The sequence below is a fragment of the Castor canadensis genome, chromosome 13 (assembly GCF_047511655.1).
Source record: "Castor canadensis chromosome 13, mCasCan1.hap1v2, whole genome shotgun sequence".
Lineage (NCBI taxonomy): Eukaryota > Metazoa > Chordata > Mammalia > Rodentia > Castoridae > Castor > Castor canadensis.
In genome coordinates, this window is record NC_133398.1 from 56,026,716 (window position 1) to 56,053,066 (window position 26,351).

The 26,351-nt window shown below is 34.1% G+C and overlaps 1 protein-coding gene across 20 annotated transcripts in view; it reads right to left on the reverse strand.

Annotated features, from left to right (window-relative positions):
* Ccdc171 (coiled-coil domain containing 171) overlaps positions 1 to 26,351 on the reverse strand; it is a 416,292-nt gene that overhangs the window by 243,650 nt on the left and 146,291 nt on the right. For 17 of the 20 annotated variants that reach the window (XM_074051809.1, XM_074051799.1, XM_074051790.1 and 14 more), the window contains 5 exons: positions 15,421 to 15,527; positions 13,639 to 13,728; positions 12,444 to 12,644; positions 9,657 to 9,824; positions 7,920 to 8,108 (listed from right to left, as the gene is read on the reverse strand). In XM_074051809.1, the coding sequence (XP_073907910.1) occupies positions 7,920 to 8,108; positions 9,657 to 9,824; positions 12,444 to 12,644; positions 13,639 to 13,728; positions 15,421 to 15,527 (755 nt within the window). Of the gene's footprint in view, positions 1 to 7,919; positions 8,109 to 9,656; positions 9,825 to 12,443; positions 12,645 to 13,638; positions 13,729 to 15,420; positions 15,528 to 17,802; positions 17,891 to 26,351 lie in introns of those variants that run through there. The other 3 variants (XM_074051806.1, XM_074051804.1, XR_012440431.1) reach the window with 2 other exon arrangements.

Below are 26,351 nucleotides of genomic sequence, written 5' to 3' on the forward strand. Positions count from 1 at the left end.
AGAAATTGGAACCCTCACAAATTGCCAATGGGAATGCCACTGTCAAGAACAGCTTGGCAATTCCTCAAAAAGTTAAACATAGAATTACCATATCAATTGATCTATCAATTCTATTATACAATGTATATGCATTATCTATATATACATACATATATATATATTCAAACTCCATAATGATTATTTGATTACTTAAAGCATTATCTTTATTATGTAAATTTATCATGTCAGAAATACGTGCCAAAAATGGTATGTGCTTGAGCTGGGTCTGATAGTGTACGTCTGTAATCCCAGCACTGAGGAGAGTTAGGGAGGATCATGAGTTCAAGACCAGCCTGGACTATGGAGCAAGACACTGTCTCAAAAAAAAAAAAAAAATCTGCCTGAGTTTATTCTTTTGTTGCTAAAGTTCCCTTTGGATAATCCAGGCTCTAAAAAAATTATTGCTTTATCCTATTGCTTTATCATTAGACAGAATAAATATATCAATACAAGAACAATGCTTGATCTATCACCTATTGTAAGATACTACCCCAGACTATTCAGAACATTAGCAATATTATTTCTAAACTCTGATCTGTCTCAGGTCTCCTCTTTCAAATCCTGGAAACGTGGCAAGGATTGCCTTTAGTCTCCCCTATAAAGCTTTCTCAAACTCTTCTAAATTCATAGCATTGTTTTGGCAATTAATTATGTGTATAGCACTGCAATGAACTTTATATTTAATTGTTCATGTCCTTTTCCAACTAAATTTTACACTTGCAGAAAAAGAACTGTGTATTATACCTCTTTGTTAGTATCATGTGAAACACACTGACCTATATATTTGGTTTACAACATAGAAAGTATTTTTGAATAATATTAATTAAAATATGTGAACGCAGTCTTGGTATTCTTACCTACCTACTGTAGCAATTTTAAAATATAGCATAAGAGAAATACAATTTAGAGAAACAACTATTTTTGAGAATGAGTAACAACATGGAACTATTTAGCTGTTTCATACATTATCATGTTTAATTAATTAAGAATCACTTAGAAATGTGAATAAGAGAAATAAGAAACTAAGATTTCATTAGACATATTTCAGGTATCACTTTATATACATAAATAGCACATAGTATAATGCAGAAAGCATTGTAAGCTAAGGATAATGACAATTGATTAGAATACTCTATAACATCTACTTTATAATTTTTAAATGCCAAGCAATATGCTCAATATTTTACATTGATTATCTCCATTCTAACCATGTCCCTAGAACTTCCTGATGCACAAATTAGTGTTAACAGTTGTCTGAATCTTAGTTTCCTCATTTATGAAATAGAAATAATGGTTAACTACCCTATCTTACATGGCTGTGGTGGGACCCAAGTAGGAGGAGGCATGCAAAGGTATGAAAAAACATTGAAAAAAATCTATCAGATATTATAAAAATTCAACTGACAGCATTATTCTTAACAAAAACAACTTCTGAAGCAATTATGTGCAAAACAGAAGACTTTTCCAAAATTCCATTAGAGGTACCACTAACACCTACTCAGTCCATCAAAACTTATTATGCATATCAGTGTATCTAACTATCTGCGAATCATTTCAAGACAGCATGAATACTTTAAGAAACTATAACCTCCAACAATGTCAACCAGCTCTACTTTATCTCTAAATATTTCTGGAATTCAATTATAAATAAAAAAGTTTCAGTATCTATTACTGCTTTCATGACTAACACAAAATCCTTGCCAAATGTACTCTCAATATCAAAATAAAAGAGAAATAAAATGTAATATATAATGAACCTGAATTTTCTTTCATTTTTTAATCTCCATACTAAATTCATATGATTTTTACAGAAATGTCAAGTAAAGCTAGTGTTTTACAATAAGCATTACAACAAGGGTTACCTTTACTTAACTGATGGCAAAAAAAAGAAAGAAAGAAAAAACCCTTTTTTTCTAGAAAAGATGTTATTGGTCTAGTAATTTAATCTTTTTCAGATAGAAAAGAAAGAAGAACATAAATTCTAAGATTACAAAAGCAAAATTAGTATATGGAATATCATGTGGCATTTGCACAGATACTTCAGTAAGGCATAGATACTTAAGATATATTTACATGATGTTTCAAATGTATTTAAATTCAAGAATTACTTTACCACATGATTAGCATCCTATACTAAAGCTAAAAACATGCTATGATACTAAAATCAGGCTGCCTGATCTATAAGTTTCATATATCTAATAGCATTTATACTACTTTAAAACTTATACATTCTAAAGTCTTACACATATCTCTTTTATTTTTTCAGAAAAAAGCAATTCAAATCCAAATATTGTTTCTTTAACTACCTATCTTTTATTAACCATTTCCTTATAAAAGCCAGACATTAAACACAGTAATCTACAGAAAATTCCCTACTAATGGCAATGTACATCTGACACCAAACAACCTCTATAACTCGCAATCCTATGTATTAGCCATATTTCCCCCTCATAACTTTTAAAAATGCATTAAGTAATATAAAATGAAAATATTTTATTTGCATTGCAGCTTTTGGGGAAGCAAATCTATAGAATTAATAATCATGACAAAATTTTCTACAATAAAACTTATAGGCCCTGTAATATTATAAGAGTAACAAAATATAGAAACAAAATTAATTGCTTGGGTGTACTCCATTATATTTGAGAATATCCAAATAGGTACATAATATACAGACTATAGACTAATATATAATATTAATGTTCTTTTAGGAAAAATTTAAGTGATAGTTTCAATTTGTACAAACATGGATCAAAGCCTAGAACATAACAAATTCTTTAGAGAAGTCTTTAATAAAAGCTTCTCAATAAGACTTTAGTATTTGTGATGAGTGACTGTTCTACTTGAAAAAACAAATTGATGCTTTTCTTAACATTTAGAATAAAATAAGTTAATTCAAAACACTGATAGAAAAGGAAAAAATTAGAAGAGTCATACTTTCTGATTTCAACACTTATAAAAAGCCACAGAATTTAATCAATATAGTGTTGAAAAAATAAAGGACATATAAATGAGCCAGACAAGAAAGTTCAGAATTAGACCTACACAAGCATAGTGAACTGATTTTTTTACAAAGGTACAAAGGATTTCAATATAAAGTGGACAGTCTTGTCAACAAACAGTACTAGAATAACTGAACAGCCATATGCAAACAAAACACTTCAACCCATACCTCACACCTTTATAAAAATTAACTCAAAATTGATCACAGCCCTATATATAAAATCTACAACATGACCAAAAGAAAAAAACTATTACAAGTCATCAAGATTTTAGGCAGAAAAAAAAAAAAAGAAAATCAGTTCTGGGAATCTGGAACCAATGGCTATTTTCAAAATAAACAGACAAAATCTTCATAAAAAAAAAGATTTTAGGCAGAGAATTCATATATGCAACACCAAAAACAATCAATAAAAGAAAAAATTTTAAGTTGGACTTCATGAAAGCTAAAATATTTGCTCTGCAAAAGTACTGTAAAGAAGATCGGAGAAAATACTTGTAAATGACATACCTGACAAATGACAAATTCAAACTATATAAACAACCCTCAAAATTCAATAATAAGAAAACAAGTAACCAAATTAAAAAAGTAAAAGATCTGAACAGATAATTCACCAAAGAAGAGATACAGGTGGCAAATGAGCATTAAATAAATGCTTAACTTTATTACTCATTAGGAAAAATCTAAATTAAAACCTCAATGATATATTACTACCCACTTATTACAATGACTACAATTTAAAATAAAAAATGATGAAACTAAGCCTGGCACTGGTGGCTCATGTCTATAATCCTAGCTGCTCAGGAGGCAGAGATCAAGAGAATCATAGTTCAAAGCCAGCCCAGGCAAACAGTTCATGAGACCGTTATCTCAAAAAAGAAACCTTTGCAAAAAAGAGATGGTAGAATGGCTCAAGGTGTAGGCCCTGAGATCAAATCCCAGTACTAAGGCAAAAGAAAAAGAAAAAAAAAAGATGAAATCACAGGCTGGCACAGAATGCAGAGCAAGAAGAACTCTCTCAGATTGCTAGAGAAAATAAAAGATGGTTTAGCCACTTTGGAATATACACTTTAAAATATACACTTAGCATAAAACCCAGAAATCAGACTTCTAAGTATGTATACAACAGAAATGAAAATTTATTATCACATTTTTAAAAACCTTTCCACGAATATTTAATGTATCTTTAATCATAACTGCCAAAAAATAAAAACAATCAAAGGCCTATGAGCAAGTAACTGCAGAGATAAGCAAACAGTCATACAGCCATACAATGAAATATGATCCAGGAATAAAAAGAAATTAACTACTGATAACATAAATCAATGAATCACTAATATATTTTTCTAAGTGAAAGACGTTTGACCCAAATGATTACATACTGTATGATTATATCTATGTAACATTCTGGAAAAGATATTAACTGCACATATGGACCAAAAAACAAAATCTGTTTCCCATATATGGTCAGCTGTTTTGTTTTATTTTGTTTTGTTTCGCAAACACACTATGGATAGTTGGTGAGGAAAGGAAAGTATTGAGCAAAAGATATGGGAACAACAAATGTAAGAAGAAAAATGTCAGCCTCTACCTGACATTAGACACTTTGTAATTAAACATAGACCTAGACATAAAAACTAAAACAATAAAACTTCTAGAAGAAATGATAGGACATTTATCGTCACAATGTTGGAGTATTGAAAGATTACTTAGTATATAAAATAAATTACCAAATCAGAAAAAAATTAAGTTTGAGGTCATCAAAAATTTTAAGTTTTGATCATCAAAAGAAATGTTAAAAGTGAAAACAAAGGAAAGATTGAGAGAAATAATCTGTGATAAAAATAGAGATGCTCCTTAACTTACTATGGAGCTACATCCCAATAAAGCTGTCATGAACTGAAAATATCATAAATTGAAAATGCATTTAATACAGTGAACCTATCAGACATCACAGCCTAGCAACACAGCATACTGCTAAAGTATCGGTGGTTTACCCCCATGATCACCTGACTGGGAGCTTGCTACCACTGCTCAGCATTGCAAAAATTATTACACTGCATCTTGCTAGCCCAGGAAAAGATTATAATTCAAAACTTCATGTACAGTTTCTACTAAGTGTATATATTTTTCACATCATGATAAAGTCAAAACTCATAAGTCACCCATCATAAGTTGGGAGTATCTGTATATGATAAATGATATGTATATAGGTTATATAAAGAACTCTAACAAATCAATAACAAAAACATGAGCATCTCAATTTTTAAATGGATAAACACTTGAAGAGCCAGGAGCCAGTGGCTCACACCTATAATCCTAGCTACTCAGGAGGCAGAGATCAGGAGGACAGCAGTCAAAGCTGGTTCCAGGCAAATAGTTTGGAAGACTCTATCTTGAAAAAATCCATCACAAAAAAGGGCCGGCAGAGTCGCTCAAGTGCTAAGGGGGCCTGCCTATCAAGCAGGAGGACTTGAGTTCAAACCTCAGTGACACCAAAAAATCAAAAACACTTGAAGAGATACTGTACAAATGAAGATATGGTAAAGATAAGCAAATAGCAAACAATTATATGAAAAGTACTCAACCATTATTAATCATAAAGAAAATGTAAATTAAAACCACTGTAACACTTAAAATTAAAAAGGCTGACAATAACCCAAGGTTGCAGTGGATGGTAGCAAAATGGAAACTCCTATGTTACCAATGGGAATATAAAATGATATAACTATTTAGAAAAAAAACTTTTGACAGTTTCTTACAAACATATACCTAACTATGACCTGAAAAATGCACTTTTCATAGTTAGCCAAAAGAAATGAGAACATATGTTGGCCAAAGACTTGTAAAGTATTTATAGCAAGCTCATTTACAATAGACAAAAACTGGAAACAATCCAAATACCCATAACCAATCACATTGTGGTGGAGCTATAAAATGAACACCATTCAACCATAAAGAATGAACTATGGATACATACAACATGAATAATGTTATATTTAAAATATTCATGTCAAGCAAAATAAGCCAACTACCAAAGAATAAATACTGAATGATTCTACTTACATGAAATTTAAGAACTAGTGAAAATATAATGATACATAAGAACAATGGTTGCCTATAGGGAATGAAACCTAACTGGCAAAGGGCACAGGAAACTTTCTGAGGCAAAAAAAAAAAAAAAAAAAGTTTGAAGACTTTAGAAGCATAATGGTTACATGAGTATTTAGATTAATCAGAATATAAAACTGGCCAGGCATAGTGCTACATGCCTCTAATCCCAGCATTCAGGAGGCTGAGGCAGAAGGATTGTGATTCCACAGCCAGCCTGGGTTACAGAGAGTTCAAGGCTAGAATGGGCTACAGAGCAACACTCTGTCTCAAAAAAACCAAACTGTATACTCAAGATCTGTGTACTTTACTGTATATTACTAATTCTACTAAAAAATTCAATTAATTGGATCTTTCACTTCAGTAGTAGAAAATGCAAAGCACATCACATAGTTCCTGCACTCAATGAACAAATGCCTATTTTCAGAAGTTAATTCAAATTCAAATGTAAATGCATAAGTTCATATACGGTCCTTATATCTGGGAAAAAATGGTCTGGTTTTAAGCACTCAGAAGCCAGTTATAGACAATAAATAAATGCACATATACATACACATCATGTGTATAGCACATATATAGGGCTTTTTAAATAAGACTTGCCAATATACACATGAATGGACCAAATAAAGTAGTTAAATACTTAATAAACCATGGGAAAATAAACAACCTTCTGGTTCCTAAGTATCCTATCTTGGGAACAAAAGTAACCTATTAATAAATTCAACACCAATAAAAGTATGTTAAATCATTATGTTGCTTCTGGTGGGCAGAGATGTTAGTTAACTATAAATAATGTTGACAATAATTTGTATGGAAAAAATATGGTTACTACAATTTCTATTCTCAATCAAATCCAGCATAGAGGATATAATACATTTCACATTTATTTATTCTGCAACAGGACCTACAACTATAACTCTAGTTCTTATATAATATTAGTAGGCAAGTCAGTTACCTATTTTATCACTGTCACAGAGAAGAAGGCTTTATATTGGCTCCCAGTATCAGAGGTCTTAGTCAATGGCCCCTTGCCCTAATCACTTTGGGCCTGAAGTGAGGCAGAACATTACAGAAATGGGAGCTTGATAGAGCAGAGCACCTCACTTCATAGCAGACAGGAAGCAGAAAGAGAAGAGCAGAATAATGGGAACAAGACACACCTTTCAGGTCATGCTCCACCCCACCCCCCAGTGACCTATTCCTTCCAACTAGGTCCCATGTCCTACTTTTCACTACCTCCCAATAATGCCACCATATCAAGAATCCATTAAGGGTTCAACCCACTGACTAGGTAACAGTCCTCCAAAAGCACATCAGCTGGCAAGCAAGTCCCCCATGTATGAGCCTGTGGGGGACATTTCATAGTCAAAGCATAAGATAGGTACAACAAATTTTAAACCAAAATAGATTTAAGTGTCAATTCTTATGAAAACCCCATAAATGAAGTAAATTGGATAAAATTATACTTAACACCAACAATATTTTACCAGACCTCTTAACCTTTTATTTGAAAAATAAAAGATATATAATTTTAGCATTTAACTGAACAATGCATTCTGGAATGCTTAACCAAAACTCAATCCTTAATACACGTACACATACCTCCACATACTTACACACACGTTTGCATGATAATATGTGAATGTGTATCTAAACAAGTTCTTTGAGGTTCTCAAGAAGTTTTAAACTGTTTTGGAATTGGTATATAGAGAAAAAATTTGGAACAACTATTTAATCCATTTTTAAAGCCTTTTGTATGGTAGCATACCTGTGCCCTCTTCTGAACCTCCAGGAGAAGTTCTGAATACTGCAATTCCAGTTCTTTCTTTTGTTTGTGCCAGCAGCTCTCTTGGGCTTTGATCTGTTCTGCCACTTTGTTAAAGGTGTCTTCCTGGGTCTGTTGAAGCTCTCTCATTGTATCAGACTTATTTTTACAGATATACTCAAGATGGCTTATCTATAAAGAGAAGTGAAACAGAGAATGAGATATATTGATAAATCACTTCTTTACATCACCACCCCAAAAACACCTAAAATTTTCTACTATATTCCTTAAGATCATATAAAGATTTTTAAGGTAAAATGTTAATAAGTAAAGAAACAGGAAGTAGCAGAGTAAGTTATCACATTTTTGCAGAAAATGGTGTCATTTGTAAATTTATACAACAAATTTTATTCTTCTCTTTCTAATAAAGTCAGTCATTCTGTAATCAATGTTACAGAAAAAAATAACAATATTCTTATTTATAGAAGCAAAGCTCAGGCTATTCAAATACATCAATGGGAAACAAAGTATTTAAATGAGATTTACAAATGTGTAAATACTTTACAAATAATAAAGAGTGTTCCAACCACTTTTTTATTTGACAAAGAGTGAAAAGAAAATCCTTATCTAACAATTAATTATGTTTTGAAACTATGAAAAATGATTAGAAACAATACCAACTCAGAGGGTAAAACAATCTCATTTTAATTATCAGTAATTTTAACTCACTATCCACACATTCACAATTACAAAATACATCTGTACTTCTCACAGTGGATTCCCTTATTTCTCAGTCTACTTCTCATTGCCTAAGGTTTTGTTTGCCAATAGGATCAAAGTAAAATGCTCAACAACACAAAATCTCACTCTGAAATTGGGCTGTTTTATTAGTTCAACTTTAAAAAAAAAAAAAAAACTTATGGAATATTTTTGCTTTTTTTTCTTGTTATTCCTTAAGAGTAAATGTCATTGTAACTCAGACCTGGAAACTAAACCACATAAACACAGTTCTCACAAGTTCAATAGACCCAGGACAAGAAACACTATCTTTACTGGTGACATATGTTGATTTGCTAAGCCATTTTAATTTTCTATAATCAAAATCAGGTTTTCCTTTCTTTTTGGAAAAAGATTAAATTCATAGGCTTGAAAATAGTAAGGGACCATAAAAGTCTACTGTTTTGTTCTACAAAATACATGTCTCACATTCCTAAGCATGAATTGATTGGGTTTTCTCAAATACAGTTTGCTGTATTTGAAGAAAAAAGTCAGAACTATAACTGAAAATTTTCTAAGTGTTTTTAAAAATAACACCTCATATTTCCTAAGCAAAGAATTTTAAGATAATGTTTTTGAATAACTTTATCCTGTTTCTATCTTAATGCTAACATAAAGAGTTGGTTTATTAATGTAAATGACTAAGTTCTTTGAATTGCTTCATCAGTAAGATTAATTTATTTTCTTTTAATTAGGTCCCTGTGGCTAATACTGGCTAGTAGTATTAACATGTCCTGCACAGAAAGTGGAGCTTAGAGACTTCATACAGACTTCAGTCACATTTACATGCCCACAGCAATGGCATCAAACTGAGTTGTAGACAAGCCATAATTAATGGTACTGAATTATTAACACCCAAATTCTTTTTGAAATAAGATGAATGTCAGCCCCTCTTAATGATACTGTGATGTGGACAAATGTCACTGAATTTAATAGAGGTATCTGGTGCCTGAGGACAGTTACCTTCTCATTAGCCCTGCTGAGGTCTGCAATGAGGGCATCAACATTCTCCTGCAAGACTGCACAAAGCTCAGACCAAGAGAATTTATCCAACATGCCTTCTGGTTGTTTTATGAGCACACAGCCTGCTATCAAGTGCTGATATAAGGTATGAAGGAAGGTTAGCTTCTCCTGCAAGAGAAAAAGACAAATTAATTCCTGTATATAAACACTGTAAGAAATAATACACATAATACAAGCACTGAATCATTTTAAAACCTAAAAAGAAATTAAAACACTCAAGTTTCAAATATTTACATTTAGATGACTTTTTTTCAAACATTCAAAATCAAGCATTAGATAGTATACTGGGAATTGTCTGCATTTTGTATTCAAAAAGATTGAAGCCTGAAGATCAGGTTTCTGATACAGCTTTGCTGCTAATGAGCATGTGATCTGAGTAAGCACTTGTTCAGGCCTAAGTTTCCTTAGCTATAACACAAGGTGTGTGGGTTAATTGCTCATAAGAACTTTTAACTAGAATTCAATGTAGTAATTCTGTAATTTCGTATCTACATTTGACAAAAAAGTAACATCAAAAAACAATATCGAGAGAAGAGTATGTTATTCAATTCTGATGAAGAAAAAGTTACAGCAATATTGTACTTTACATGTCTACAATTACTCAACTTTCTTCCTACTCTAGAGATTCCAGTTCACTTACCATTTATAGGAAATCTATCCCAAGCCCCCTAGGCAAAGCAGACAGTGATATGAAAGATATGGAGGATGGCCTCATTTGTTTTCCTCACTTAGAAGTTTATATAGTATTTGGCACACTGGGCATTTGTAGGTGTTTAAATATTACAAAGTAACAGGCAAAAAGAAAACATGGAAATAATTGCTCAAGACATATTTTCAAAAATGTCCAATTAAAAATATGTTTTAAAAGCCCTTTAGAACTGTATTACTGAATAGCCTAAAAATATTTACTACATTCTAGAATCAGCATAAAGCTGATCTTAGCTTGAATACATAAGGAGGATTTACTTACCACAAGGTAAGTAAATAAAATACTTTATAAAATACTTCATCTATATAATCCTGAAATACAGAACTCAAAGACAAAGTAACTATGAAACTGCAAAATGAATATTTTATGTGGCTAAAATAAGTTCCCTCAAGATGTCTTAATCAGTCAGGAGAAAAACAAAACTCCTTTTGGTTTTTTGGCAGTTCTGAGGTTTGAACTCAGGACTTTATGCCACTGCTCTATCACCTAAGCTCTATCATATAAAAAAAACTTTTAAAAGGAGAAAGCTTAGAAGAAAAATTAAAATTCTACTCTATATTTTTTAAACTTAATATAGCATATACAAAGGTTTTGTAGTTAGGAATTATAAGGATAGTTTTCCTATTTAAAAATACATATTAATGCACTGTATATGCTAACTCATTTTTTCCAAATATAATAATTTAACCAAAAAGTTTTTAAATATATGATTTTTTAATTTTAAATTTATAGTTGTACAATGACAAATTTGAGTCAAGAAATAAGAAAATTTTGTCATAAATGTACTATGCATTGTCCAAAATGTACTATGCATTGTCCATTGTATTTTAACTGTGTATAGAAATCTTATTAAACATGACTATCTAAATGTAATATTCAAGCATTACAATCTTCCTCCTTCACATTTCTGCCAAGTGATCATGTTCATCCTCAAGGATGTTCATCCTCCAGGATAATTCACTGTGTCGCCATTATGTCTTTTTTGCTTGGACTGTGATAAACCAAGCATGATAATCATCCATTTGGCATGAAAGGAGCATCACAAGATCCAAAATCAATTCACACATGCTGAACCCAACCACAATGCTATAGACATGCTGGCTTTATAATACAGCCAGACTTCTAGCTTCCTTTACTTTAATCATTATCTCATGTGTAGAACAATTCCAGTCCCTTCATGTGCATACAATTTAAATCCCAGACTGTAAGAAGATGGAAAGAATGCTTCCTCTTTTCCCTCTTGGCATTCATGTTCCTATTTGTTGGAGTAATGAATTCAATATGCAGTTCAACTTTAGATAAATCAGTTCTACCAGCTATACTAGCTCTATCTCCTATGGGTAAAAGAAAATAAAAGATAACAACTCTATCCATACAGACTCACATAGAATATGGTACTTTTTCATAATATTTTAAGAAGTCATAAATAAATAAAAATGGATCAAATGAAGTTTTAATTTTCTGAAACTTCTATTTTTCTAAATTTTCTTAATACCCTATAATTATAAAAGATATTTATAGGGAAATGTGTGTATTAAAGTAGATACTGTTCCTGTTTTACAAATAAGCAAACTGAGATGTGGCTTGTCCACCACCACACTGTTTCACAGAAATACTAGGATCCATGCCTAAGTCTATCTGATTACTCTATGTGTGTGTGTATTCTTTCCGTCACACCAGAATTACTGAAATAAGAAATAACGTTGTCAATGACAAATAGGCAAAACCTTTGAACGACTGTTAGGAACACAGCAACCTGAGATAGGATGATCTAAACAGTCAAAAGAAATTGATGGTACAAGAGATAGAAAGTGGAACCATGTTAGTTTTCTCACAAAAATAGGGTGACACATGCACAATGGAATAACTGATTTTGCAGCTGTTATTAACATTTAAAAATATGCAAATCAGAACAATTTTTTCCATTAAATCAAAGATGAGTTAAAACAGTCACTTGGTATATAAAACTGAGAGTAGTCAAAGACCTTTCCTAGCCATCTTCTAGTCTCAGGCAATACCTCATTGTCCTTGTGGAAAGCCTGAGAAAGTTTCTGCAGTTCACCTTCGCATTGGGCTGCTCGCACTTTTTCTTTTTCCCAACAGTGCAGCACATTTTGTAACTCCACTTTTAAAGTGCTTATTAAAGCCTCTCGGTCTGCACATTTAGTGTGTAAATGACTTAACTCTTTATGGACGTCAGCTAGTTTATCTTGAAGTTCCTGTGAGAGACACCAAATAAGGAGACTATAGGAAGATGATCCAATGGAGTAGGAGTGGGAGGCATGAACATATAAAATATATAATGAAAAACTTTAATACAAAAGAATCAAGCATTTGCATATAATGCTAAACTTTGAAGTGTTTTATTGAATGTATTTTCTAAGAATATTTTAGCTTAAAAATTAGAAAATTTGTTATGCTCAAATATGTACATAAAATGTTACTAAAATGGCTTATCCCAGAAAGCTCTTTGAAGGGAGTTTTCCTTTCAACTTATTACAAAATCATAAATTGGTAATTCAAAAAAATTTAGTAACATTTTAAAAAGTAAATATTTACATTTAATATAAGAGCACTTACTTTTCAATGATATTCCAAATACTAACAGAAATCTTGATCAAATATATGGCATAAAATTCTGCTGAACTATTTGTTCCTTAACCTTAACAAGTTCTATTGAAGTATATCTATGAATCAACATAGTAAAATTCCAAGAATACAGAGCAACTCAATTTTGCAAAGATGTAGTCTATAAAACCAGGGCAGAAAATAAACTGCGTTCCTAGACCTTAGCCAGCTGTGGTTTCAACCCATTACCAGGCATGAGGTATTAAAAACAATGGCTCCACCCTAAAATGATGAAACTGACTCCAAATACAGATGTGCTTAATATGTATACATATATGTATACATATATGTTTAATATGTATCTGAAGCTGAACATTAAATTTCAAGTCATTTTTTGAGTCTGTGGTATTACAATTTTATCAAAGAAATGAATTTTTTCCTTTAACCAAAATAGTTTCCAATCAAATTATTTTTTTATGAAAAAAACCAGTTGTTACTTTGATCAACAACAAAAAATTAAAAGTGTATCCAAATACACTTTAAAAAATAGTAAGATATATACTTTCCAATATCTCTAAAAGAGTCCTTTAGTAATTATATTTGCTTCTTAATACAAAAGGAAAGCAGTCTTCTAAACTGTAATACCTTTATATTTTTAGCATGAGATTCGATCTTCTGTCTGGTAGAATCAAGTTCATTAGACGCCTTTTCCTTAGCATCATTTATGCTGCTTAGCTGAAGAAAGAAAAGCAATGTTTTACATTTTTCAAGGATGGGTAACTCAAGAGCTAAACTTTAAATATTTTTTATGCAATTACTTATATACAAATATTTCAGTAATAATTAAGATACTTCTTTTGGTTAAATGCTATGTGGTTTCTGTCACAAGCTCACATTGCTAAAAAGAAAAGAAAGCATTCAACCTTAAATTGTCAGCAATGTTATTGTATTTTTACTAGATATCTGGATAAAGGATTTCATTCTTACTGTAAATAAATATAACTTTATTCTTAAAATCCTACTGGACCAAAATGCCAAAAGTAGAGGCATCTATAAGGAAAGAAAAAAGAACAGAGCAGAATACTGTTTTTCTATACATCATGTGTTATTCACTGGTCTCTCACTCCACATGACAACTTCAGGGTCAGTCACATGCAGTCCTACTGGGAAGGCTTGTGGCAGGTCATCAGTTGGTCTTGCACTGCTTGTGATTTATTTTCTTTGACAGTTCATTCTTCTTTCTGTCAGACTGCTCTTTTTGCTTTCTTTGCAGCCACCCCCTTGGTCTCCCTACTGCTGTCTCTGGCACTGGTTCACAACAAAGCACACTACTAAGCCAAAGCCTGCTGAGTTGACTTTTCAACAGTGCTGAGGATCATGTGACATTCATCCTCCCAAATAACAATTCACTGTGGGTAATATGTTCCTAGTTACCCTGCAGCTTCCAGGCCTAGGCCTCAGAAGAATTTCATAACTACTAACAATACAGGTTGTCTTGTCTCACTTGGAAATACTTAGCAATATTTGTTCTTCACAGAAATTTAATTATATAAATGGTCACTTTTCTTTTTTCCTTCTGAACAAATGGAGTGTTAAGAAGACTTGATTTTCCTCTTTTGTTCACCTTAGCAAACTAAAATAAGCCTCTACCAACATGTTAAATATAATGGTTTTACGGCCTTTGAATTGTCTGAAAAAGATAAAACACTAAATTCTGTGCTATGTGACTTCTCTTTGGCTGAACAATCTGTTGTTTTGCCAAATAATTATATTTAATGTAATTACTTCATATGCTAATTTAACAAGATGTAACTAGACAAACTCTTCAATTTTTAAAGCATGAATTCATAAAGCATTTTAATACCCAAGAAAATTATCAACTAACATTAAACAATACAAATGTGACGATAAATAGAAGCATGAGATTTTTTTTAATCAGCAAACTAAAGGCTTCCAGGCTACATCAAATGGATATTTGTTTTTAAAAACTTCTAACAACACTTTACTCCCTTTAGAAAATGAGAACTATTTTCTCTTTTTTATTAAGACTTCCACAGCTTGCAGTATTCTTTAACTAAAATATTGACAAAGTCTAAATTTCTACTAGCTATTTATTCCACATATCATAAAACACATTACCTTAAATAACACAGCTTTTTATTAAATTAAAACAGATAAATTATTAAGACAAAGAACTGACAGAGTCCTTTAAACTTTGAAAATAACAATGTACCTGAAGAGTTACAAAAACATGAGACACTACATTAGGCCACACTTAAAGAAAGAACAGTAACAATTTATTATTTTTTGTATTTGTGAAGCCATCAATTCAATATTCCCAATCTTTTGACCTTTGTAACAAGCAAGGGATGCATACTAGTAATGCCCGAAGGCTGAGTGTGTGGAGCCAAACAGTGCAAGTGTTACCTCATTAGATGCATCTTCTAGCTTGTTCTGATAATCTGTCAAGGTATGCCTCAAAGTCTCAAGAACAACAGAGAAGCTGGGAAGTTTATCTTTGTCCTTGTGGATGCCTAGAGAAAAATATATGATGAAAATGTACTCTTAAAGTCACATAGGCACAAGAGCTAAGCAAACAGTAACAGAGATATTACAATTAGAGCTAAAAAGACATGAAATATCAAATAGAATTTTATTCTCGAAGTACACTGTTGTGTAGCCAAGTATTAACAGGCTTTCCAAACAAGTGGCCAAATTAAAATTCATCATACATCAAGTTCAAATTTATTGCTACTTTCTATTTTATCAAGATCCATGATAGTTTTTTTATCCCATATTTAAGTAATAGCAGTGTTTATACATATCTGTTATCCAACAATTAAATGAATAGTCTACACTAATATTGTTTGTGGGAATTACATATATTTAAAATAGACCTTGTGCTTCTGATCAGTCAGGCTTTTTATAATGTACTATTTTCTTTAAATAAAAATTTCTGAACCCAAGAGTATATAATTTTCTGTTATGCTTGGAAATGATCTTCAGTCCTTAAAATTATCAAGTTACAATTTGAAATAAACAATGAAAATGTTATTAGCTACATAGCCCACATCATGTTTTAATTAAAACTCATAAGTGTGATATTCATTGTAAAAATATAAGTACTTCTATTTTATGTCTTCAAACTACTTTAATTAAACTGGGCTATAAATTAAATTAGTTGAGCTAATTAAGGTCATACAGTCAAGGGTAATTCCAAATATTATTCCAAAATAAACAAAATTTAAAGCTGGACATGGTTGCTTACACCTATAATCCTAGCTACTCAGGAGGTTCAGATTGAAACCTTTGCAGTTTAAGGCCAAAAAAATTCATGAGACTCCATCTCAACTAACTGCTGAGCACATGATACGAGCCCATTGTTCCAGCTATGTGAGAGGATCACAGTTAGAGGCCACCCCAGGTTAAAAAAAAAACAAAAAGAAACCTCCCAAGACATAAATAGGAAGAGCATGTTTAAGGCTGGGCTGGACAAGAAGCAAGACCCTATCCCCAAAATAATCAGAACAAAAAGGGCTGAAGGAGTGGCTCAAGTGGTAGAGTGCCTGTCTAGCAAACATGAATCTCTGAGTTCAAACTTCAGTACTGCCAAAAAAAATTTTTTTTAAGTTGAATTTCAAAAACCACTTTAAATTGATTTTTTTATTTTCTACTCTTTAAGTATTAAAAAAACCAAATTTAGTTTTTAAATATTCATATTAAAAATATTTTTCATTTGTTCTTATAATTTCTCACCATATTTATAACCCAAATAGTTCAATACGCAAGAAAGACATTTTTGACCGGGTGCAGTGGCTCAAGTTTATAATCCTAGGTACTAGGGAGGAGCAGAGTTCAAGGCTAGCCCAAGGAAAATGTTAATGAGACTCTCATCTCATTAACAGGCATAAGCCTGTCATCCCAGCTACATGAGGAAACACAAATAGGACGAGTGTGGTCCAGGTTGGCCTGGCCAAAACCATATCTCAAAAATAACCAATGCAAAAAGGGCTACTCAAGTGGTAGAATGTCTACCTAGCAAGTGTGAGGCCCTGAGTTCAAACTCAAACCCTGGTACAAGAAGAATAAGAAGGAGGAGGACGGAGGAGGAGGAAGAGAAAAGAAACATTTTCAAGATAACTTTTAAAGAAGCATTCATACTATATGATTTATTATTTAACTAATTTTTTTAATTCCTACTATGGACTAATATTAGGCTTTAGGCATACAGAGGTAAACAAGATCAGTGTATTCTGTCCATGTGCTATTAAAAATCTAATAAGGAGAGACATAGTAAACACCCATGTTTATTGCAGTGCTATTCACAATAGCCAAGTTATGGAACCAACCAAGATGTTCCACTACTGATGAATGGATCAAGAAAATGTGCTATTTATGCACAATGGAATTTTACTCAGTCATGAAGAAGAATGAAATCTTATCATTTGCAAATAAATGGATGGAACTGGAGAACATCACTTTGAGCGAGGTTAGCCAGACTCAGACCAAAAATCGTATGTTCTCCCTCATTTGCAGTCATTAGATCTAGGGCAAATACAGCAATGTTGTTGGACTTGGGTCACATGATAAGGGGAAAACACATAAGGGAGGTACGGGGATAGGTAAAAACCCAAAACATAGAAGCATTTGATGTCGCCACACCAGAGGAACTAATACAGAAACCTTAAAGCGACAGAGGTCAACATGAGAAGGGGATCAGGAACCAGTGTAAAGATCAGTTAGAGATGAATCAACCTGGGTTATAACACATTTGTACATGAAAGCAATGCTAGGTAGAGCTGTACTTACCTCAACCAGCAAAAACTCTATGTCTTTCTTATTATTGCTTACTTCTATGCTTCAACGGAACTGGAGAAAACCACAGAACAGGTTCTACCTGGAAGCAAGGGGGTGGGGGGGAGAGAGTGGGGGCAGGGGGTAGGAGGGAGAAATGACCCAAACAATGCACACACGTGTGAATAAATGAATAAAAAAATTGTTCTCTTAGCCAGTCTCTGGTGGCTCACACCTGTAATCCTACCTATTCAGGAGGCAAAAATCAGGAGGATCACGGTTCGAAGCCAGCCCAGGCAAATAGTTTGGGAGACCCTATCTCAAAAAAATCCACCACAAAACAGGAATGGCAGAGTGGCTCAAGTCATAGGGCACCTGCCTAGCAAGGCTAGCAAGCCCAGCAAGCCTAGCAAGAGTGAAGCCTTAAGTTCAAACCCCAGTACCACTGGGAAAAAATAAATTGTTTTCTTGCACAAGATAAAAAAAATGTGTAATTCTTTTCTTTTGCTACTACACAAAGTAAGACATAAATAAATCAATCACAATAAGGGAGAAAATATACTCTTAGAAATTCAAAAGAATAAAATCATGTTAATGTGAGTATTTAGGAGTAAAAGCCCAAAATGCCCTCTCCTTACTGACCTGTGAACATTTTTATATTCTACATAAAATCATTTTCTCATCTGAAAAAGTTTACATGATAAAGTTGATTTGAAGTAGGAACTGTGTGCTTTATTTTCCCTCCATTATCCATTATAAGAAATACTTAGTACAACCACTCTGGAAAAAAATTTGGAGGCTACTTAAAAAGCTAAACATTGATCTAACATTTGATCCAGCAATACCACTTTGGGGATATACACAAAAGACTGTGACACAGGTTACTCCAGAGTCACATGCACACCCATGTTTATTGCAGCACTATTCACAATAGCCAAGTTATGAAATCAGCCAAGATGCCCCACCACTGACGAATGGATTAAGAAAATGTGGTATCTATACACAATGGAATTCTATAAAGCCATGAAGAAGAACAAAATGTTATCATTCACCGGTAAATGGATAGAATTGGAGAACATCATTCTGAGTGAGGTTCGCCTGGCCCAAAAGACCTAAAATCGTATGTTCTCCCTCATATGCGGACATTACATCAAGGGCAAACACAACAAGGGAATTGGACTTTGAGCACATGATAAAAGCGAGAGCACACAAGGGAGGGGTGAGGATAGGTAAGACACCTAAAAAATTAGCCAGCAGGGAGTGGGGGCAGGGGGGAGAAGTGACCCAAGCCTTGTATGCACATATGAATAATAAAATAAAAATTAAAAAAAATAGCTAGCATTTGTTGCCCTTAACGCAGAGAAACTAAAGCAGATACCTTAAAAGCAACTGAGGCCAATAGGAGAAGGAGACCAGGAACTACAGAAAAGGTTAGATCAAGAAGAATTAACCTAGAAGGTAACACACACACACAGGAAATTAATGTGAGTCAACTCCCTGTTTGGCTATCCTTATCTCAACCAGCAAAAACACTTGTTCCTTCCTATTATTGCTTATATTCCCTCTTCAACAAAATTAGAGATAAGGGCAAAATAGTTTCTGCTGGGTATTAAGGGGATGGGAGGGAGAGGGAAGGAGTGGAGTGGGTGGTAAGGGAGGGGGTGGGGGCAGGGAGGAGAAATGACCCAAGCCTTGTATGCACATATGAATAATAAAACAATAAAAAAAAAGATTTGAGGAGGAATAAATAAATAAATAAATAAAATTTTAAAAAAAACAAGAAATACCTACTGATCCTTTAACCTGACAAAATGCCTACAAATAAAAAGAAAGTGTCACTCTGGACCAAAGGACTTTATTGTCTGATTTGACTTAACCTAACAATATTCTAATCACTGCACTATGGCCGAAAATATAATGGACTATTAAAACCCTTCTATCAGAGACAGGTTTAAAAACTCTCACAGAAAGCTCTCAAATAAACGACCTATTGCTGCATCTCAAACTCCTAGAAAAACAAGCCTAACCCAAAACCAACAGAAGGAGAGAGATCATAAAAAATAAGCACCAAAATCAATGAAATAGAGACCAAAAAAAAAAAAAAAAACCATACAAAGAATCAATGAAACAAAAACTGGTTCTTTGAAAAGATAAATAGGGGAGATTCCAAGATGGTGGCTGGCAGGAAGAAGCAGAAAGCAAGCCTCCTATAGTGAAATCTTGGACAGACGCTGGAGACACACTTTGCAGACATAATCAGAGAAGGGGCATAACTTTCACCCCCCCACACCTCCAATCAGCACAGAGACTCTCCACTTCACGTTAAACAGAGAAACCAGGAGCGCCCCCAGGCCACCAGTCGCCCGTGCCCAGACGGCTTGGGAAGACGAGGACCAGGTGAGCTTCGCCATACCGCAGTACTCCCACAGATAAGCCTGGGCCAGAGCAGCATAGGCCCCTGGACAGACTGACCTATACCCAGGGGAAAAAAGAGAAACTGACTAATAAGCAATAAGAACAATAAAGACATGCGGGAAAGAGGGTGGGGCGCACTGAGCGCCAAACACTGGGGGAAGGGAATCTTTCCCAGGACTGTAAATAAACAAGCCGGGAAGCCGGAGAGGCTCTGCTGCGAGTGGAGGTGCACGCCCAGCAACCAGGAGTGAGAAAGCTTGTGAAATTGGCAGTGGGAAGAAAACTGCACAGGAGAGGGGGGAAGACCCACCTCCCACAAGAACTGTAAATAAACACGCAGACCTGACCATGCGGTGCAGTTGTCACCTTTCCCAGTGTGCTTGGAAAGGGGAAAGCTTGTAGCACAGGCTCCGGCACAGGAGAACTCTGAGCAAACATAGCCTGCAGGGCCAGGTGAGTGCTAAGCTCACCCCAGAGATCTGCATAAATAATGCTGCCAGCAACAGCAGGCTGACAGCAGTGGGCAGGCAAGCCACAGCTGCAGGTACCATTCTCAGAACTGTCTCCAGACTTTTTTTTTTTTTCTCCCTACCTTTGATGAGAGAACAACCGAATTAAAACTGCATGCTGAAAAACTTACTGAAACTGTATTGCATTTGAACTTGGGACACTTGGTGGGTTTTGTGTGTGTGTGTGTGTGTGTGTGTAGTTTTGTTCTACTTTATGCGTCCCCTTTGATGAGACAACTACAGAACAACATCTGAGGCACCATCTCCAGGATTGGACACTGAGACAGACACCCAAATTATTAAGACTGAAATTTCATGGCATTTGAACTTGGAGGTTTTTTGGTTTTTTGTTTTTTTTTTCAAATTTTCCATTTTGCATCTTATTTTAATTCATTTTTATATATAGATATTTCTTTCATTTACTTATTTTTTATTTATATTCTTATCTTTATTTTTCTTATTTTTGATTTTCAATCCTCTCTCTGTCTCTCTAATGTCTGTTCAGCTTACTGTCAATTAGTACACTAACGCACCCTGTTTATACCTTTGAAACTTTCTTGTCTGATACCTTGTTCTGTTTTCTCCTTCTTGTCTGTATATTTGTTTTTCCCTTTTCAACTACTTGCTTTCCATCTCAGCTCACGCTTCCATTCTAAATTATTACCATTGTTATTATTACAAGCTAGAAAATACTTAATTGCACACAGTACAAGGACAGTAACAACACCAAAGACAATGACGGGAAGACAGAAAAAACAGGGAAGCCAGTTTCCCCACAGCAAAAAATGAGTACAGGAACCACAGGGGAATGAAGAAAACAGATACTCAGATCCAGACGCCAACAAAATGAAGATTAAACTATGCCAAAGAACCCAATGAAGCCGAAAAGAATAATTTAAAAGAAGACATACTACAGGAACTCAATGAGAATTTTACAGTGAAGATACTGGATAGGGTCAACCAAAATGTACAGGAAACATTCAAGAAATTCCAAGACAACAAAAATAGAGAATTTGAAAAAGCAAAAGAAGAAATAAAGGAAACCATACAAGCACAGTATAAACACCAAAGTGAAACAGAGAATACAATGAATAAACGGATAAATGAACTCAGGACAAAAATAGACAACACTAAAGAGGAAACCACCCAGGATATGGAAAACCTCAGAAAAAAGAACAAAACAGAACAGCAAAACAAAACGGAAGGACAATCCAGCAGAATAGAACAAACAGAAGACAGAATCTCAGAACTTGAAGATGAAATGGTAATTAAAGGAAAAACTGAAGAACTATTAATTAAACAACTCAAGACCTGTGAAAAGAAAATGCAAGAACTCACCGACTCCATCAAAAGACCAAACTTGAGAATCACGGGCATCGAAGAAGGACAACAGGGGCAAGCGAAGGGAATGTATAATATATCCAACAAAATAATAACAGAAAATTTCCCAATTCCAGAGAAAGATATTCCCATACAGATGCAAGAGACCTCCAGGACACCAAACAGACCAGATCAAAATAGAACTACCCCACGACATATCATCATTAAAACAACAAGTTCAGAAACTAAGGAAAGAATATTGAAGGCTGTAAGAGAGAAAAAACAAGTAACATACAAAGGTAAACCCATCAAAATCACAGCACACTTCTCAACAGAAACATTAAGAGCAAGAAGAGCATGGGGTGAGATCGTCCGGGCACTGAATGAAAATAACTTCAACCCCAGGATACTCTACTAAGCAAAACTATCATTCAAAATACATGGAGCAATAAAAGTCTTCCATGATAAGCAGAAACTAAAACAATATGTGACCACAAAGCCACCACTACAAAAGATTCTGCAAGGGATTCTGCACACAGAAAGTGAAACCCAACTTAACCATGGAAAGACAGGCAGCACCAAACCACAGGAAAAGAAAAAGCAAGACAGTAGAGAGTAACCTCAACTTAGGTACACACAATCAAACCTTCAAACAACTAACACAACTAAATGACAGGAATCACCACATACCTATCAGTACTGACGCTTAATGTTAACAGACTTAATTCACCCATCAAAAGACACCGCTTGATGAAATGGATTAAAAAGGAACATCCAACAATTTGTTGCTTACAGGAGGCCCATCTCACTGACAGAAATAAGCATAGGCTTAGCATGAAATGCTGGAAGAAGATTTACCAAGCCAATGGCCCCCGAAAACAGGCAGGAGTACCAACACTTATCTCTGACAAAGTAGACTTCAAACCTATATTGATCAAACGAGATAAAGAAGGACATTCCATACTAATAAAAGGGGAAATAGACCAAAAGGAAATAATAATTATCAATCTATATGCACACAATGTTAACGCACCCAATTTCATCAAACATACCCTGAAAGACCTAAAAGCGTATATAAACGCCAACACAGTGGTTGTGGGAAACTTTAACACCCCAATATCATCAATAGATAGGAATCCAAACAAAAAATCAATGAAAAAATACAAGATCTAAAATATGCAATAGAGCAAATGGACCCAGTTGAAGTCTACAGAACATTTCGTCGATCTTCTACACAATATACATTCTTCTCAGCAGCCCATGGAACCTTCTTCAAAATAGATCATATCCTAGGGCACAAAGCAAGTCTCAGCAAATATAAGAAAATAGAAATCATACCGTGCATACTATCTGATCACAATGCAGTAAAAGTAGAACTCAACAACAAAAGTAAAGAAAAAAAACATGCAAACAGCTGGAAACTAAATAACTCATTACTTAATTAACAATGTATCATAGATGAAATAAAAGAAGAAATTAAAACGTTCCTGGAAGTCAATGAAAATGAAAACACAACCTACCGGAACCTATGGGACACAGCTAAGGCAGTCCTGAAAGGAAAGTTTGTAGCCATGAGTGCATATATTAAAAAGACTGAAAGATCCCAAATCAATGACCTAATGATACATCTCAAACTCCTAGAAAAACAAGAAAAAGCACATCCCAAAACAAATAGAAGGATAGAAATAATAAAAATGAGAGCTGAAATCAATGAAATAGAAACCAAAAAAACCATACAAAGAATTAATGAAACAAAAAGTTGGTTCTTTGAAAAAATAAACAAGATCAATACACCCCTGGCAAACCTGACTAAAATGAGGACAGAAAAAACCCAATTAGTAGAATCAGGAATGTAAAAGGGGAGATAACAACAAACACCATCGAAGTCCAGGAAATCATCAGAGACTACTTTGAGAACCTATATTCAAATAAACTTGATAATCTTAAAGAAATGCACAGATTTCTAGATACATATGATCATCCAAAACTGAAACAAGAGGAAATTAATCACCTGAATAGACCTATAACACAAAATGAAATTGAAGCAGCAATCAAGAGTCTCCCCAAAAAGAAAAGGGCAGGACCTGATGGATTCTCTGTTGAATTCTATCAGACCTTTAAAAAAGAACTGATACCAACCCTCCTTAAACTGTTCCACGAAATAGAAAGGGAAGGAAAACCTATGGACACATTTTATGAATCCAGTATTACACTTATCCCAAAACCAGGCAAAGACACCTCCAAAAAGGAGAACTATAGGCCAATCTCCTTAATGAACATTGACGCAAAAATCCTCAACAAAATAATGGCAAACCGAATTCAACAACACATCAAAAAGATTATTCACCACGACCAAGTAGGCTTCATCCCAGGGATGCAGAGGTGGTTCAACATACGACAATCAATAAACGTAATAAACCACATTAACAGAAGCAAAGACAAAAACCACTTGATCATCTAAATAGATGCAGAAAAAGCCTTTGATAAGATCCAACACCATTTCATGAGAAAAGCTCTAAGAAAACTATGAATAGAAGGAAAGTTCCTCAATATTATAAAAGCTATATATGACAAACCTACAGTCAGCATTATACTTAACGGAGAAAAATTAAAACCATTCCCTCTAAAATCAGGAACCAGACAAGGATGCCCACTATCTCCACTCCTATTCAACATAGTACTGGAATTCCTAGCCAGAGCAATTAGGCAAGAAGAAGGAATAAATGGAATACAAATAGGTGAAGAAACTGTCAAAATATCCCTATTTGCAGACGACATGATCCTATACCTTAAAGACCCAAAAAACTCTACTCAGAAGCTTCTAGACATCATCAATAGCTATAGCAAGATAGCAGGATATAAAATCAACATAGAAAAATCACTAGCATTTCTATACACTAACAATGAGCAAACTGAAAAAGAATGTATGAAAACAGTTCCATTTTCAATAGCCTCAAAAAAAATCAAATACCTAGGTATAAACCTAATAAAAGATGTGAAAGACCTCTACAAGGAAAACTATATACTTCTGAAGAAAGAGATTGAGGAAGACTATAGAAAGTGGAGAGATCTCCCATGCTCTATGGTAGAATCAACATAGTAAAAATGTCGATACTCCCAAAAGTAATCCACATGTTTAATTCAATTCCCATCCACATGTTTAATTCAATTCCCATCAAAATTCCAATGGCATTCATTAACGAGATCGAAAAATCTACCGTGAAATTTATATGGAAACACAAGAGGCCACGAATAGCCAAGGCAATACTCAGTCAAAAGAACAATGCAGGAGGTATCACAATACCTGACTTCAAACTATATTACAAAGCAATAACGATAAACACAGCATGGTACTGGCACAAAAACAGACATGAAGTCCAGTGGAACAGAATAGAGGACCCAGATATGAAGCCACACAACTATAACCAACTGTCTTTGACAAAGGAGCTAAAAACATACGATGGAGAAATAGCAGCCTCTTCAACAAAAACTGCTGGGAAAACTGGTTAGCAGTCTGCAAAAAATTGAAACTAGATCCATGTATATCACCCTATACCAAGATAAACTCAAGGTGAATCAAGGATCTTAATATCAGACCCCAAACTCTTAAGTTGATACAAGAAAGAGTAGGAAATACTCTGGAGTTAGTAGGTACAGGTAAGAACTTTCTCAATGAAACCCCAGCAGCACAGCAACTAAGAGATAGCATAGATAAATGGGACCTCATAAAACTAAAAAGCTTCTGTTCATCAAAAGAAATGGTCTCTAAACTGAAGAGAACACCCACAGAGTGGGAGAAAATATTTGCCAACTATACATCAGACAAAGGACTGATAACCAGAATATACAGGGAACTTAAAAAACTAAATTCTCCCAAAACTAATGAACCAATAAAGAAATGGGCACGCTCACCATCTCTAGCAATAAAGGAAATGCAAATTAAAGCCACGCTAAGATTCCACCTCACCCCTGTTAGAATAGCAATCATCAGCAACACCACCAACAACAGGTGTTGGCGAGGATGCGGGGAAAAAGGAACCCTCTTACACTGTTGGTGGGAATGTAAACTAGTACAACCACTCTCGAAAAAAATTTGGAGGCTACTTAAAAAGGTAGACATCGATCTACCATTTGATCCAGCAATACCACTCTTGGGGATATACCCAAAAGACTGTGACACAGGTTACTCCAGAGGCACCTGCACACCCATGTTTATTGTGGCACTATTCACAATAGCCAAGTTATGGAAACAGCCAAGATGCCCCACCACCGACGAATGGATTAAGAAAATGTGGTATCTCTATACACAATGGAATTTTA